The sequence below is a fragment of the Dendrobium catenatum genome, unplaced genomic scaffold (genome assembly GCF_001605985.2).
Source record: "Dendrobium catenatum unplaced genomic scaffold, ASM160598v2 fragScaff_scaffold_231, whole genome shotgun sequence".
Taxonomy (NCBI): domain Eukaryota; kingdom Viridiplantae; phylum Streptophyta; class Magnoliopsida; order Asparagales; family Orchidaceae; genus Dendrobium; species Dendrobium catenatum.
In genome coordinates this window covers 2163728-2181990 of record NW_021318693.1, presented here as the reverse complement: position 1 = coordinate 2181990, position 18263 = coordinate 2163728, and the positions used below count along the sequence as shown (strand labels likewise).

General features: G+C 37.2%; 1 protein-coding gene across 1 annotated transcript in view; it reads right to left on the bottom strand.

The window, feature by feature from the left end:
• The window catches only part of LOC110104201 (uncharacterized protein F37A4.5-like), a 39398-nt gene that overhangs the window by 8757 nt on the left and 12378 nt on the right, over positions 1 to 18263 (bottom strand). The window contains exons 3-6 of the mRNA XM_020833197.2: positions 17852 to 17939; positions 16399 to 16484; positions 16112 to 16312; positions 10925 to 11118 (exon numbers count right to left, since the gene is read on the bottom strand). Coding sequence (XP_020688856.1) covers positions 10925 to 11118; positions 16112 to 16312; positions 16399 to 16484; positions 17852 to 17939 — 569 coding nt within the window. The remainder of the gene's footprint in view (positions 1 to 10924; positions 11119 to 16111; positions 16313 to 16398; positions 16485 to 17851; positions 17940 to 18263) is intronic.

The window sequence follows — 18263 nt, the reverse complement described above, 5'->3', positions numbered from 1 at the left end:
CTACATCCTTGTCTTTCCCTGTTAAGGACCTTCCCTCTCCTAGTTGGCTGACCTTACTAGATCACCTTACTACCCCTGGGAGACTGTCTGTGACCCGAGCTAAGATGCCCTATGGAGATGCCCTTTTAGCTAAGGATGTCTTCATTGCTCCCCCTACCCCAGTTCCCTTAGACCGAACACTTTAAAACCACTCTTTTGTGACTTGTCCACTTTTTCTAGCTGTGTTCGTGTGAGTTAGTATGTTGTGTGAGTGTTGTAGTCTGTTGTCTTCCTAATTTGTCTGTTGTTTTAAACTTTTGTAAGCTCATGAGTCTTGTCAATCATCTTGCACACTCAATCTCTTGCATTTACATCTGCATGTAACCTTCAGGAGTTACTCAACGAAATTAAAAGGAAAATTTAACAAATTAACACCCATTTTAAAATTATTGCTGATAACCAAAAATGGTTCAAAGAATTCAAAGTTGGAGACTTTGTGATGGTATGAGAAGTTGCATGCTCGAGGCACCGGACCAATTAAGATAATCTCAAAGGTTAATAGTAATGCCTACGAACTGGACCTCTCTTGAGGCATTCACATGAATCCTACATTTAATATAGAAGACCTATTAGCCTTTGAAGGACCCGAATTTTAACCCCAAAATCCACTCCTTAAATTAGCCTTGAGTGACCCCACCTGGTGAGATCCCCCAACCTAGCTCCACTCCCCAATTTACCTTACTCACCTATAGCGGAGAAGTTCGAAGCAATACTAGATGATGAGGTCATTTCCACAAAGGAAAGTGGGCGCCGAAGATACCGAGTTCATTGGATAGGGACACCAGAGATAGAGGATACTTGGATTGACAGGGACGAGCTACAGAGCCTAGACCAAGATCTCCTAGAGTTGTACGAGGGCTCCATCGATATCTACTCGACGGGGTCGAGTTTTCTCCCACCCGGGGAGAATGATGAGGACATCGTCAGCATTTTGTGATGCCGGAGATCGATGGCCACGAGCATGAGTTGTATTTTCATTATTTTTTGTAGTATTTTATTTTTATTTTATGTTTTTTTCCATTTTTGCCCTTATGGGTATTTGGTAGCTATTGTAGCCCAAGGAGCATTTTAGTCTTTTATTTCTCCTTGTCATTGTGAGGCCTATTTATATGGCCCTTCTCTTGTAATAGTTTTAGTTTTGATGAATGAAAAATATTTTTCACTTATGATCTCTTTGTGAGTTCACCCTCCTCTCTCTCAAATCTCTTAGTGAGTTTTGAGAAGAGCTAGATCTCTTTGTGAGTTCTAGACCTTCTTCCGATTTTCTTTATGATCAAGTAGTGTGAGAACACAAGGAAATTTCATCCGGATTATAGTCATCCTGAGGTTTTCTCCCGACAACCCAATTCACCCAGCAATCCCGCCTCCCACCCTGTTATGCGGCCGGCTCCATTGGCCGCCAGTTTCATTGGCCCTCCAGGCCTTTGGCCGCAACCTTGCACTCGTCCCAGCAGCCTGGTGATCTTCCCGTGCAGCCACCTCTCTAACGCCTCCCAAACTCACGGCTAACAGCCAAGCCGTGAGCCCCCCTTCCCTCCCCAGCCCACTATTTCCTTGCAGGACCCCCCTTGCCACCGAATCTCCTAGCTTTGGCCAAGCCCGTGAATTCCAAATTCTGGCGTGTTAATTCACTGCCTAATTAGGAATCCCTCTTAAGGCAAGGCAGTTAATGACATTTCGAGCTATTTGAAATTTGAATTCGTTTCCCTCTCATGATTAAATCTATTTGGGGAAGTTACTTAAGATATAATTAAATCTGAAATTATAATTCTGATTTAATTAATTTATTTACTCTCCATGGGCCCCACTTAATTAACATTACTTCTCTCTTCCCCTCCAGGCTTGGCCGAAACTCCCTCCCTGTGGAAAATAAATTTGATTTTCAAGTTAAGCTTTTCCCCCACTTCTCCCCTATGGATTTTAATTTCAGAAATCAAAAATCTCCTTTGGCCTTTTCCTCCTACCCAAATCTTCCCAAGGCTGGACTTGTTTTCAAACCAAGCATTACACACATTGTTGTTCCCGTCCTAAGTCTCCCTTCACGGTTTTCCTCCCTTCCCCCTAAAATCTGTTGTGTGTTTAAGTATTCCAGCCAAGGCAGCCTGCTGTCCTGCACCATTGGAGATCTAGATTTGCTGTCCAAACACTTCCAGCATCCTATAGCAGCTGTCCAAGGAGATTTGGAACATGTGTTCTTGCTGTCCAGCCTGCTAGAAGGTCTCCAAACACCGTCCAGACATGCCAGGCCACCGAATACACCTTCAAGAAAGCACTGACAAGAATTCCATACTCCGGCCACCTATCCAAGAACGACGATCCAAGGCTCCTTCCTCCTCGGAGCGACCTCGAGTCTAAGGTGGAGACTTTTCTTCCGCTAAAGCCTAGACTAGTTGAGCGTATGGGCTCCAAAAGTGAATGTTCTTATTATTAAATTCGTGGATTCTTGTTTATTGTCTTAGTTTTACAATTATTCTTTGTGAATTCTTAAATTGTTTGGTTAATCGATGTCACTCTTCGTTGCCTAAACGAGTTAAAAACTAAGAGTTCTAAGGATCACTCTTTTATTATAAATGATAATTTTATTTTGGGTTATTAAGTTACAATTGATCTCCTTAATTTCTTAAAGTAACTCCTCAATCGCATTTTGTTTCACATCATATACTCTTACGGGAGGTCATGTAGTATTGTAGTCCGAATGGCATTTTAGTTTTTTATTTCTTTTCTTTTCATAAGGCTTATTTATAGGCTAGTTGTTTTGTATTTTGAGATGATGAATTGTTAATGAAAATTTTTATTCTACTTGTCTAATCTCTTAGTGAGTTCATGAGAGGAGATTGATCTCTTTGTGAGTTCATGAGAGGTGAGACCCGAGGAGGGTGATCGCAATACCCGTCAACCTTTGGTAGATTCCAAGGTTCGCGATTTTACGATCTTTTTGTGAGTTCGTTAGTTTACTTTTATCTTATTCGTATTTTTCTTTCATCTCTTTTCTCCCCCACTCCATCCACCACCCCTTCCAACCTACCATAATGACTTCCTAATTTAGCTCAAGCATGAGAGAAAAATTTTGAATTTATTTAAAATTCAAATTTGCAATTCAAATTCTTTCTATATAGGGAATCCCAAATTAGGAAAGTATCAATCATGAATTCAATTTCAAAATAAATCAAATTGGATTTATTAGTCCCTTTCCTCAATTTGAAATTCAAATTTCAAAAACTTTTCTTATTTACAAATCTAAATTAGGAAAGTGCATAACTCCAAGTCTATTTGAATTTTAAATTAGATTTGAGTTGTCATTCTCTTTCCTAAATGACATAAATTGATTTGGAAGTTACAAATCCTCTCCCCAAATCCCTCTCTCTCTCTCTCTCTCTCTCTCTCTCTCTCTCTCTCTCTCTCTCTCTCTCTCTCTCTATGACCGCCCATTACTCCCCTTAATTAGGAGCTTAAATCATGGCTCTAAACAAGGGTCCATTAATTCCCACTTTAATTTGAATTCAAATTTCAAATTAAATCCCGCCAAATCCACTTAAAATATGAAATTAATCCCAGATTTTGTAATTAATTTCCCTCCCCCTCTCTCTAACCATATACCTCTCTCCCTAGCTCTCAAAATTAATTCCTGAGGAGAGAGCTGCAAGGGAACTCCTAATCCCTTACACCACTCCGTTCCCTCCAACTGATCATGAAAATCTGATGTATTTCCTGAATGGGATTGCTGTCCAGAATTCTGCATGTTGGTAAACTACTGTCCAGCAGATTTCTACAGTTCCATATTAACTGGCCAGCCCCAGAATTTAACCCATTGTTGTCCAGATCTCTCTTATCTGCTGTTTCACATTTCAAGCACCTGAAACCTGCTGTTTAGGAGATTTGGAACATGTTTTCTTGCTGTCCAGCTCACTAGAAGGTCTTTAAACACTGTCCGGACATTCCAGACCGCTGAATACACCTTCAGGAAGGTTTTTGAATGCCTCCTACTTCCTCCCAAGTCTTCCTACAGCCGCGGGAACTTCTTAATATTTTTGATTTTCGGGTAAACTCCCCTCCAATTCTCTTATCTCCTTAGTTTACTCATCAATTATAGTTTTAATGTGATTTATGATGATCATGCCAATTATTCTCCGCTAAATCTTAGTGTTTAGTAGAAATGTGTGATGGTCATTTCATAGTACTAATCTTATTGTTAGCATAGGGATTTATTGTTGAAACCATTCATGTATGCAACGTTAGATTAACTTGATTGTTTTCTGATCTTAACTTTCACGCACGTGATTCGGCCTAAACTTGTCTTACCGCTCTTTGTGTTTTATTGCGTCGTTTAAATTCACCATTAAGATACAATTATGTGTTCTAGGAATATTAAGCGTGCAAATTTTCTTAAGTTAATCATTCTTGCATGTACGTTTCACATCATCTTGTATATTAAGTGTGCAAATTTTCTTAAGTTAATCATTCTTGCATGTACGTTTCACATCACCCCTGTACCTCAAATTTGATTCATGTCCAGGTTCTTTTTGATCATTCAAATTAAGTTCCCTATTGCCTTTTTGAGTTCAAATTCAGATCAAGTTCAAGTCCAATTTTTGTTTAAGCCCTCGGTTTCAGTGGAAATTTTGGCATCCTCCCGGCCTCTCCCCCGTTTAGGGGAAAAACTGAGAGGCAACATTCCCCTCGATGCTACGTGAGCGCTTCAGGTAGGTGTCAAAAGACACCGCGGTTGCAAATATTTTTTTTATCCCCGCCGGCTACGTGAGCGTTTAAGGGTGTTTTTGTTATTTATTATTATTTTATCCCCCTCGCGCTACATGAGCACTCCGGGGATTACCCATCTCTTCGCGAGCGCCGCACCGGCTTCCCTCCCTACAACGCTAAGTGAGCGTGCAGGGGGTTTGCTAGCCCGTCGCAAGCATCGAAAATAGGATTTTAGGTGATTGCCCGCCTCGTCGTAGGCGTCGCACTGGCTTCCCTCCCTACAACGCTACGTGAGCACGTAAGGGGTTTGCCAGCTCGTCGCGAACGTCGAGGATGGGGTTTTAGGCGATCGTCCATCTTGTTGTAGGCATCGGACTAGCTTCCCTCCACACAACGCTACGTGAGCACGTAGGGGGTTTGCTAGTTCGCCGCCAACATCGAGAGCGAAAATCTGAGTTTAGAATATACCTTAGGGACCGGCGAACTAGCGGTGGAGGGCAACGAGGACCAAGGCAGGAGGTGAGGGATTTATTATTGTTTTTAATTATAATTAATTATAAGCATTTATAATTAATTAAAAATAATTAATTATAAATAACTTTAATTAATTATAAATAATTAAAATAATTTTAAATAAAATTAATTAATTAACATTAATTTTAATCAAAATCATGTTAACTTTCTCCCTTTCTTCTCTCTAAAGTTTGGCGGGTTCACTGGGTTTGGCCGAAGAAGAGCGCGAAAGGGATGAAGTTACCTTCACAGCGGCGAGCTCCTGCTCTGGCTCCTGATTAAAATGCCGTAACTCCGTGTTCGACAGGAAGGGAAAGTCGGTCAAAGGAGTGAAGTTGATCGGCAATGAAGGAGTCGAGGAGGTTGAGGTTCGGATGGGTGGGAGGCGTCTAGGGCTGGATTCGGCTATAAGGAGGGAGGTCAGACGGGAGTGCTGGAATCAGCATGAGGTAGGAAGCTCTCCCCTTTCTCTCCTTTCCTCTCTCTTGAGATTTGGCCGAAGGGGGTGCGAACGGTAGAAAGCTACCTTCACAGCGAGTACAGTTCTCGTCGCTGCTTCCGATCGGAAGTCCTAACTTCTGATCCTACAGAAAGGGTAAGTCGTCTGAGGAGCAAAGCCGAGCAGCGACGAAGGGTTGAGGAGAAGCGCAATTGGGAGAGAAGAAAGAGCGGGAGCGTGAGCGCGAGGAAGAGTGGGATCGTCAGCGGAGGCCGAAGGCCTCGTTCCCTTGGTCTTTTTATCGACGTGAAAACAAGATCGTGCGATGCATGATCGGACTGGCTGCAACGTGGGAGGAGAGTCGCGAACATGCGATGTGGGATGGGGGCAGAGCATGTGAGATTTGATTCATCATCATATCTCTTTTTTGGTTTAATTAACAGAGGTCAACATAACCCCTCTGGTTGAGATCTACGTTCAACACGATCATCATTTAGGTAATAATGGGCAATTGTATTTTATTGAATGAAGCCTATCAATTATGTTAGTTGTCGACAAAAGATAGGATTCGAATTGGCTGTATGCTTTTATTTAATTAATTTCTTTTGGTTAGTATCCTTAAAGGCCTAATATGAACAACAACAACAACAACATCAAGCCTTTATCCCACTACGTGGGGTCGTCTACATGAATCTTTTTTCTCCATTGTGTCCTATTAAAGGTCAAATTCTCGTTTAAATCTAATAAAGAAAGGTTATCCCTAATATTTTCTAACCAGGTCTTTTTAGGTCTGCCTCTACCTTTCTTAACATAAGTCAAATCTAATACCTCTACTCTCCTAACCAGGTCATCAGAAGGGCCGCCATTTTATGTGACCAAACCATCTAAGGTGACTCTCTCTAATCTTATCTTCTACTGGAGCTACTCCAACCTTTTCACGTATATGCTCAAAATTATGTGTTTCTATGTGAAAAAAAAAAGGATTTAGTTGGTCCTAACTTTTATTCTGCTTGTTTGGTGTGTTCGTTGTAGTATCATATGCTAATATTAATAATATCAGCATTTCTAATGCTTGAAACCTTCTTTCCCAATTCCCTACCCATGTTCAACAAGCTATCAAAGCTATTTCTATTAAGGAATCTTCGGTCGTTCCTCTGATTTGGCTTGATTCTGAGCAACCCAAGTCTAAAGAATTTTTGTGTAATTTTTTCCTAGATTGGCAGCAAGTTTCTTGCTATAAATTTTGGTAGCATAGACATTATGCACTTAGCTATTCATCTTATACCTGGTTGGCTTTGGCTGGAGAACTAAAAATTGTTAATAATCTCTTTCAGAGAAATATTCAAGTTCTACCTCTTCGCAATTTTTGTAATTACATGTGACTACTTTAAAACTTTATCTAATCTGATTCCTGGGATGAGCTTCAGAGAGATTATTCTGTGCGGACACCGGACGGGAGAACCGTCCAGTACCGCTTGGTACAGAGAGCGGTACCGGGTGTATCGAAGCTCGGTACTGCTTGGTACCGTGTTTGATACTGAGCGCGGTACACTTTTGAAGTGACATGACACATATTTATTTACCTTTGGATGACATCCGGACTCCGCAGAGAATAATTTGCCCCTTTCTCATGAGATCAAATTTACTAAAAGTATTTGAGTACATTTCTGGCATAGAGCATCTTCACAGTCCAAAAATAGTTTTATTATTTAGTCATTTCTCGTCTCTATATCACATCTAGAGAGAGAGAGAAATGCAAGGAGGTTTGGTACAAATTTTGATCTATTATATAAATCACTAAAAGCTAAGGTCTTTGCATCGCATATTGCTTTCTTAGATTTCTTACAAGCCTTTTTATATCTTACCCAATAATCAGAATTTTTAAAATTAAACCAATTTTTATAACAAATCTTCTTATTATTAATTTTTTCTTGCACATTTGGATTCCACCACCAACTATTTTTATTATTAGAAGATTTTTCCTTTGATACTCCAAGCACATCTCTTGCAATATTCTTAATATCACTAGCCACTTTATCCCACAAAATATTAGCATTCTCATGCACAGATAAAATCTTAAGATCTAAAATCTTACTCTCAAAAATATTTGTGTTAATATTCTTTAAATGACCTCACCTAATCCTAGAATATTGTTTTACTTTATTTTTTATTATCTGCCCCTTTATCTTAAAGTCCAAAAATAATAATCGATGCTGGGTACATAAATTTTCACTCGGAATAACTTAACAATCTTTGCAATCTAACCGATCTAATTTTCTTATAAGAAAATAGTCAATCTGGGTTGAACTATATCCATTTTTATAAGTGATGAAATGCTCATTCATTTTCTTAAATAAGGTAAAAGCCTAATATGAACGTATAAAATAAATATCTCGATCGACGTCATAACTATATATTTGTTTAATAGTTCAAGCAGTGTCGACTCCTATCTACTTGTATAGAAGGATCAGGCTTGAACTTGGATTTATCATTTGACTTGCGTAGCATACTCAAACGTTATGTGTGTACCCATAACCCCCTCGCCAGGATCCATGCGGGTGTTTAGGGGGTATTTTTGGTAATTATCTATTGAATCTTGTCGACTATGTCTAATTACTAACAATGATCGGGTTCGTTACCAGCTTTGTGCCTTTAATAGTGGATTTTCATTGCTTATAAGCCTTATAGGCATAATATGAATGTATTAAAATAAATATTTCGATCAACGTCGTCACCGTATATTTGTTTGATAATTAGACTCATGTCGACTCTTATCTGCTCGCATAGAAGGATGACTCGAACTTGAATTTATCATTTGACCCGCACAACATCCTCATACATCACGTGTGTACCAATCACACTAGTTGGGGCCAATGCGTGTGTTAAGAGGGTATTTTTGTATTTGTATTCATACATGTTGTGATGTATACGTGGGGGCATTTTAGAATATTTAGTGCTGACAGTTGTGTGGGCAACTGTCATTTGAATGTGTGTGATACTCCATTTGAGAGTTTGTAGATGCATTCTATCTGCTTGTGTGAGTGTTGCGGATCTGGCGGCATCGCATTGCACAATAGTTATTTGCCCGTTTCATATAGGTAGATTGTCGTGCACTACTTGTTACTTTCTACAGGTAGATTGTTGTGCACTAACTAGTCTCCTGCGACCGATCGCATACACTTGCACCTATTGCAGTCCTTTTACATTTTCTCACAAACAGCATGTTGAATGTATAACGGGCCTTCTTCAGCGGCTCGTAGGCATTTACATTTGTTGCAATCATTTAGCATTTTGTTCGTATATGATATTTTGTGAGTATAGCAGGTCTCCTATCAGGGGCCGCAGGTATTTGCAGGCGGATGGAGCTTCAAGTTTCAGCCATGTGAGCTCGATCAGGCAGATGGAAAGCTTCTAGTTTCAGCTGGCTCGACGAGAGTAGGGAAGTCGAGCTGCAGGTTTGGCAGGCTCTGCAACTGGCTGAAGGTGGTTGGAACAAGAGGTTTGGCCATATGCAGTAGAGGCAAGTTTAGAGTTCTGGCATCGGCTAAGATTCGGAATCAGGGCTTGTGGTGGTTTGCGGATTGGAGGTCGAAAGCTAGGGATTGATGTCGGTTGGAGGCTTCAGGTGGTGTAGAGAAGGAGATAGCTGGAGATATCGTAGTCAGGACGGTGCTTGCATGCATGGAAGAGAGGCGTCGGGTTGTCCAGCCCTGGTGTGAGGAACGGGTCAGGTAAGGGAAGAAGAGCTGGTCGGATGTGTATAGTAGCTGGAGTGAGGGTGGTCGCGTGAGGTGGAAAGGCGTTGGTCGGAACTTGTGGTCGGAGCTCGCGGCTTTTTGGCTTGGTGAGGAGGTTCGAAAGAGTTCGGCGGGTTGTGTGCGGGAAAATAAAAAAAGAGAGCTATTTAGCTCTTGTTTTATCAACAACGTCAGCAAGAGCGAGAGTGTGCTTGAGGTAAAGCACGCATGATCAGCTCTGAAACGGCATCAAATCGCAGACTTTAGATATGACACTGTTGCAGATGACAGTTTTCAACGAGATTTCAGCAGAGATACGGGATGGGCAGCAGCGGAGGTAATGATTTCAGAAAAAAAAAAAAAACTTTTTTTTTGTTATAGAGGTCAACAATATTTAAATCAAAATTTCTAGAAATTAGCAATTAAATTATGAGCTCATTTCTAAGATTAGTTCCTACTTAGTGAGAAAAGTTGATGAAGTGACGTCTTTTTTCCTCATAAAATATCATCCATATATAACAGATAGATCTATAATCCCCAATGTGGTACAAAATCAATCAATGTTCATGTGTGTTCCCATGACAAATACGAGAACCAAAAAAAGTCTAATTTCAGTAACAAATCTTACTGAATGATGTCCAGAATAAACTATAAGCTTACTCTAGAAAGACCAATTTGATGTAAATTGAAAATAACGGTATTAGCATCCTTTAGAGAATCTTGCGTGGATCTTCACAGGAAAAAAAAAAATTTTTTTTGATAGATTTTCCAACAAAATTGATCTCGGACTAACATATTAAAGACCTTGGCAAGAATTCATGTCTTAAAAGGATCCATGTCCTTGTTATTATCATATCACACCACAAATATCTAACAAGTTGATTATGAGACCTTCAGTGTAAGAAGAATGAATTGCTCTTCAAATGAAAGACATTCAAACTTCAACATTAATAATGGTATTTGAAAATTATATATTTCATGTTATTTGGTAATAAAAAGGAAAAATTAAAGCAGCTTTTCTGTACAAGCATATACTATACCCTATCACTTATGCATCAAGCATGCATGAAGATCTAGCAAGCCTCAGCGCTAAACAAGAATTACACAATCTAATCCGCAAAACTGTGTGAAATATTGCCTAGTTTTACTTTCTTGCTCATTGTAAACACAAAATTAATATGTACTAGCAAATAAAATGACTAATATGGTTTATTGACTCTTTATAAAGGATCAAAATGATCTCCAACTATATTAAAGAACCATTTTAATCCCACAAGTCTTTAAAAAGGAATCAAAATAATCTCATAGTAAGACTATTTTGATTCTCTTGAAGGAGTTGAGGAGTCAAAATAGCCCTTCAATATAATTGAGGACTATTTTGATCTTTCATAAAGAGTCAATGGACTATTACTATTTTGATCATTTTCTTTATAACAGCATAATGACAGAAAAGGAAAGGGTGAAGTTTTATAAGCAACAATTTTGTTTTTGTTGTTACCTTATGTCCATGCTTGACCGGTGCAATGCTTCTTGTACACTGTCTGACATATCAATAGAATCCGTATTGGTTGAAGTCTCATGCAAATTCTCTGCGTTGAAGACTACAATGGAACTTTCCGCCATTTTCTGCTTCTCTAAATACTTGATGTCGTTATGAGTACAGAATTGCTCCATATCAGAAGATCTACCAATCTAAGCAGGATGACACGTACATTAGCTAAATTAAACATGAAATCTTAAGCTTATGCAAATGAAGAATTGAGGAAATCATACCTTAACAACCTTAACAGTCAAAATCAAGCATACATCTCAATCAAAGTTTAGCAATATGACCAGCAGAACATTCAATAAAGTAAAACGAGACAAACCAGAGCATAATGACAAAGCAGATCCAATTCTGGGTTACACGCCATAACAACAAAACCCACCAAAGAACCACGTCTAAACGGAGCCATAACAATAGCAAACAGAGCATCAGATGCAAGCCAGCAGCTTGAAAAGGGGAAGCAGCAGAGAAATAGTACAATAGCTAAACTAGCTTCTCGGTGCCACTAGAGCTCATTATCCTACGAAGGATCGACACAAATAAAACCACATGAATTTGAAACATTAAAAAAAAAAAAGTAAAAGTGTAGATATGTCGCAGATATGCTGGGGGTCCAAGGGGGTGCTGCCCCTTGGCGGGGTTCGACCTGGAATAAATTTTTATTGTAAGAGTTTTTTTAAGGCTTTCTCTAGCTTCTCGGTGCCGCTTGGTACCCCTCGGTACCGAGCAGTACCGAGCATTGATACTGAGCATGGTACCGAGCGTTAAGGAGAAGTACTGAGCGATACCGAGTACCGAACTGTACCGAGTTCCGGTACCAAGCAATACCGAGTACCGAGCGGTACCAAGTTCCAGTACCGTTTTTTCATTTTTTTTAATAGGACATGCATATCTGATATGCGTGTCTGATCAAACTTAAATAATATTTTAATTAGACACGGCAAAGCTGTATCCGACACGTATCCGTATTGTATCAGAGGCATATCCGTATCCGACACGCGTCTGATACAACATGGATCGTAAATAGGAGTATTTTTGCTACATAGGCACCATGTAAGTGTCAAAAATTGTATATTATCCAAAATGTCATACCCCAAAATCTAAAGTGAAAAAATTTCTTCTCTTTTTCTCTTAATTATCTTATAACGAACCAAATGGGTGGCCGATTCAACCGAACCAGCCAACCCCTTTCAATAGCCGCGACTCCAATAGGAGTCGGGACGGTTTTTGCGAACGCAAATTAGAGGTCGGGGAGAGCGAATGACTGAAGGTGTGCGAGGAGGATTTTTGGAGTTTTGATTTGTCGTTTTTAGCCATCCAACGCATTTGGAGATACGATTTAGCAACTCCTCTCCTTTCCTATTGTTAAGAAGTGATAGATTTGGAAGAAATTTCAACGAAAGGGAGGAACGACCGAGGGAAGGAAGGAAGAAGGTTTGTTGAGTTTTCTTTTCAATTTTATCTATAAATTTCTATCATTTTACTCCATTTAAAGCAAAGGATAATTTCTAAAAGGGGGAGAAAGCGATTTAGAAGCAATTAGAAGAGATTTTGAAAAGGAAAGAGGAAGAAATTGGGATTCGAAATATTCCCTCGTTGTAAGTAAAAAAAGTCCTTTTAGATAAATTTTCTTAGATTTATTATTAAGTTTATTTTATGAAAATTTTGTTATTTAATGTTAGAAATTTTGGAAAGAAAGAAATCAAGTGGTACAAGTTGGGTTCTTCAAGGAATTCAACAAAAATAAATTTTTGAGATTGAGGTTGAGGCAAGGATCGACGAACTGAAAGATCGAAGTGGATAAATTATATTGTTTTATGATTTTATTCATGTTTGCAATCTTCTAAGTATTTGATTAATTTTGTATTATAAAATGTTGAAGGTATAAACATCTTATGATTTTATAGTCTTAAGAACAAATTCATCTGCTATAAATGTTTGAAAGTTTATGAAAATGAAAGGTAATATTTATAGATGTACATGTAATATATGTTATATGTAATTGTAACAATAAGGATGAAAATGAAAGAAAAGGGAAAATAGAAAAGAAAAAGGGAAGCAAAAAAGTTATATATGTATGGAAATAAAACAGATGTAATATAACAAGGAAAAGGTATTAAAAACTACATGAGTTCACCCCCTTATTGTACTGGCTGGGGACGTCATACTCATGCACTTAAAAAGAAAAAGGTCATGAAAATGGAAAAGAAAAAAATGGAAAAGGTTGTACCTTTGGATACATTGAGACGGTGCTCCTGTAAGAATTAAATGGGAAAAAGAAATATTAAAGTTTTAAAATGTTTTAAAATATTTTAAAGGAAAATGATCGGACATGTATAAATTACTGAAATGAATGAAATAAAGTTAAGAAATGATTGGATGCATATTAAAATTATAAAAGAATTGTAAATAAATAATATTCATATTAATTGTTTTAACAGTTACCCACTGAGTTTACTTCGTAAACTCATTCCATTAACTAATATTTTCAGGTAAGAGTTCAAGTTCTTGGAATGGCTGATAGGGAAAAATATGTTTATAAAAGACGACGTGCAAATGACATGTAAAATGATTGATGAAAATGCTTAGTTTTGACATTGATTGATTTATAGTTTTCTTAGTGATTAGTGGCTATTCAGTTGTTCAAAAGTTTATGTTAATATGGATTTTGAAATTGGAATGAAATTGTAATATCGTCCAACTTTCAGTTCATGCCTCGTTAAATCGAGTATCTAGGTCGGGTCGTGACATATCTTTTCACTCAGTCTATTCATTTATCAATCAGATAAATTTTAACATCCAAAGCTAATTAATTGCATTAAAGAAAAATAATAAGCAACAAAAATCATAACTCACATTTTTATAGTTCAAAATTACATCATTTCGGTAGAGTTCAAAAAAAGATATACAATAGCCAAGCTGACTACAAAAGAATACATAAACTAAAGAAATGAAATAAAACTACTCTAGCACCACTACATACATAGTCTCAAGCTGCAGACTCCTTACCTTAAATCATTTAAACCACATAATGAGCGAATAGCCCAGCAAGTAACCTTATATCTAAAATTAATACAAAAAGCGAAATAATATATTGCAAATCATATAAAAAAATCTATGCATTAATATATATGCCGATGATCTGTACTAATTGCTCAATTTATAACACATCACATTGTGGTCCATAATCTCTCCTGCTGATCAATGTTATCCTCTACATTTATTTTTCATAACTGGATGACAAATAGGACCATTATGTTCACTTTTACCTAATTGCATGATTGAACATATATAGAAATACAAAAGAAAAGCATCATGGCAGAGGAATAAGTAACAAGCCCAAATGATAAATGTTGGTTGATTGATCTTCCAGGATACATTGCAAATAGACATACTTTACATGCAGTAACTTGTCTTTCATTTGCAGATGATCCTTAAATAATAGTTCATGAAAAAATAGAAGAAAAACATATTTCAAGATGTTTAGCGAACCAAAAGATTAAAATGACCAAATATAGTTCCAAGCCATATCAATGTAAATTATCTTCAGAGAAACATTAACATTTTGTCAAGCAACATCAAGATTTTTTTTTTTTTTTTAATTCCTTTTCACTCAGAAACATCATAGGACTTTCACCATAGTAATAAAACCACAATGTAAACTACAACAAACTTCGGCAAAGGGGGGATATAAATAGATAAGGAATAAAATTCCACCTTATGGTCCAAACATCAGAATTACGGCAATTCTATGATGATGTAGACAAAGGGGGGTCAACTCAGGTCCAAAATAAATCAATTTTGGCCTCCCTCGAGTTTACAAGCTCAATCACGATTGAGCTGAAATTTTAGCTCATTTATGAGCTGGTCTTTAGTTTACTTATTGAACTAAGGGTTAGCTCATTATTAGCTAACATTTTAGTTAATAGTTATCTTTTATTAAACGTACTTTTCATTGTTTTTATGTCTTTAATTATGTTTGTCCCTTGGAATTCCAAACCGGCCTTTGGAATTCGAAGAAGTGTTGTTTCCCATGTGTGGCTCCTTGGCTTCCACCATGGGCAATTATTTTCTGTGCGTTTTCCCCTTGGATTTCCGGCCGGCTGCTGGTTTTCCGAGCCTGGGTGTTTTCCCGTGGCTGTGGCGCCTTGGTTCCATGCGGCCTCCTTGGCTCTCGCGGCTGCTCCTTCGGTTCTTGGGCTTGGGTTGTTTTTCCGTGAAAAGCATTTGGGTTTTAATGTTTGTGATGTTTAGAATTCTTATGTGAATTCATTGTTAGTGTCCTTTTGTATTCCCTTTTCATACCTATAAATATGAGGGGCTTGTAATGTTTAAAAAAGTTGAATGTTATGTGATTGATTTTTGGAAAATGTAAACCAGTGGGTTTCGTTGGAAAAGCTTGCGAGCTTTGTCCACCTTCTTTCTCATCCTCTCCGGAAATCTTGCGAGCTTTTTCCAACCTTTCTTCTCGGCTTCTAACCTCTTTCGTCTCTCCGCAAGTGTCACTCCACCTGTATCCCTCTTCTAAATTGTGAAGCAATTTTAGGGTGTCTTTAATTTCGAGTCATTGTAATTTGTTTAAGTGTACTAGTCATCTCTGTAAGTTTTTTTTTTATTTCTAAATCTATGTTAGATTTGAAATGTAAGAGTTTGTTCTTATATCTCTAGTCAATTCCCTTCTTTTTGTGGTTTCTTTTGGGTTGTCTATGTCGGTTCAAGAGATATAGGCTCCCCTATTTTTTTTTTGCCCGCATCATATAACAAATATCATTACCCTACAAAATATCAAACCTCAACCCCTTTGCTTGAAGTAACATCTAATACCATTTAAATTTCTTAACCCATGCCACTTTTAGGACAATGTGTAGTACTATATGCTGACAAACACTTCCAATACTCATTTAAAAGATGAGCATATAGATAATCCCTGCTTACATAATAATTAGTTCTATCAATTTTCAATTCGATAACTCTTACCCTTACATAAAAAGAAGAGTCAATACATTAAACAAATTTTCAACTATTGAAACAAATACATAATGCCTATAGATATGGAAGCTACATTTACAGATGATGCAAGATTGACAGGGAGCAGAAGCAAGAAAAAATATGGTAAAATAAACAAAAATATTAAGTTACCTTAGCAGTTTTTGTCATTCTTGAGTCACCACTGTCCTGTTCAATGCTCTCAATAACAGGAGATTCTGAAGCTGATCTAGGATTATCAAAGGAACTCCAACTCGAAGAAGTTTCAATATCTACAGTTGCATCTCTAGCAGGAGATTCATATCTCTGTTTCAAATCAGCAGATTGAAAAGCAATGACCTGGATTCTGCCAACCTGAAGAAATTCAAAAACATCGCAGCTAATAAGCATAGAAATCCAAGCCCAAATATTATTTTGAAACAGTAATTTCTAACAGAAACCTTCTGAGCATCCTCACTGAAGCAAGAAAATATCAGCCCAATGAAGCCCCTATCCAGCATCTGATACATTGCCTGAGTACGAACATCTGCAGATGGATAAATCAAATAAAACCGCATTTTGATGTCTACCAGATTAAATTTAAAGATTCTTCCCAAAACATTCACACCAACAAAAAACAGAACAACCAATCGAAAGAGATTATCAATATATCATTGAACATATAAGAACACTCAAACATCCTTAAGCTTCTTCAAAGTTCCAGCTTGATCAACATAAAGTACATACATTTGATACTAAACGTAATGCATAAGTATATGGGATAATATTATGTTCATTAAACTAATCCAGATATAAACCTGCATAATATGATAAATTCAGGGAGCCGGAGCATCATCTTGAATAAACGTCAATTTCCTTTGCAGAACATGCAATTAGCATCTGACATGATTATGCTATCCTGTAAACACTTATGCTCGAAGATTTTATTGTATTAGTCAGGATCACTTACTGTGAGTTGACTCAAATAAGAAATAAATTGCAGAAAAGTGGGGAGGAGAAGAAAAGGGATTCTCTCTCATGTAAACTAGGGGCTGACATCTTGTATGAAATTTAAAAAGTAATTTACGAGAGTGGGAGACTGGGAGTAGCAACTTTTGAAGAGAGAGAAAATAAACTTAGAGTGATTTGAGCAAATATAATAGATTAAAAGAAATAGGAAAAAAGAGTGGTATAGTAGAAGTAATAAAGATAATTAAACAAATGATTTACAAAAATTATAGTTAACACTACTGGAAACGTTAATCATATTAAATAAGAGAGTATTGAAAATTACTTGATTTGTTAATTCAAACAATTTCTTTCTTAAAAATATTTTGCCTATTTCAATGTTGAAATTTATTCATTGCAAAAGAATAGTGAGAAAAGAAATTTATAATATAGAAAATATTTGACATATAAATGCTTAGTTGTATTGTACAATTACACTGTGAATGTTAATTGCAACACCAACAAAAGGATAATGCTTTTGAATTTTACATTTTCATAAAACAAATATAAATATGCCAACGGAACTAATATCCTTAAAACATGATAAATTTATTTAGGCTTTCCATAAGCACAGACCTGCATCCCACCACTGGCAGCTAAGTGGCGCCAAATAACTTCAAAGTGCGGGAGGTACAAAATGAGAAGTCATTCACAGTGTAACTGGATGGTTTCTTTGCAAGTAAGTACATTGAGAACGTGCTGTTAAGTGTGCAATGAGTGGGATGGGGGTAGACTGTAAGAGGGAGTTTCAACAGAATATGATGTTTACAAAATAGCACATACAAGGCAAACAAAATATTATTTTTTTTCATTTCAGAAAATGCAGTTTAACTTTTGAAATTGAAACTTGAAATTGAAACAAACCTGGATCGAAAATAAATTTCCCTGCCTACCATGTTTACGTACCTACATGAGATGGGAGAACTGTAATATGTGGATGTGAATGGTACCACCCAATGACCCTTGTAGTCCTTCCAATTGTCTGTGATAGTTTGTTCCAAGGGGTTAAGTAGACAAAGAAAACATGTAACATAACCATATAAAGTTTTATAAAAGCTTTGTTTGAACGGATAGATTATAAATAGGTTACATATAGGTTTGCGCATGCAAAAACCTTTTGATCTCCAGCTTTTTATTAAGATTTCGCCTGGATAGTCGACATCAATTTTGATCTTCAGATATATCCTTGTGGACTAGTGCTTATACCATTTTATAGTTGACTGACGTCAAGAGGGCCAATATCTAAAACCACGAATAAGACGCTCTTAATTTTAGAACAAGAATAAGGCGCTCTTAATTTTAGACTAAGAATATAAGA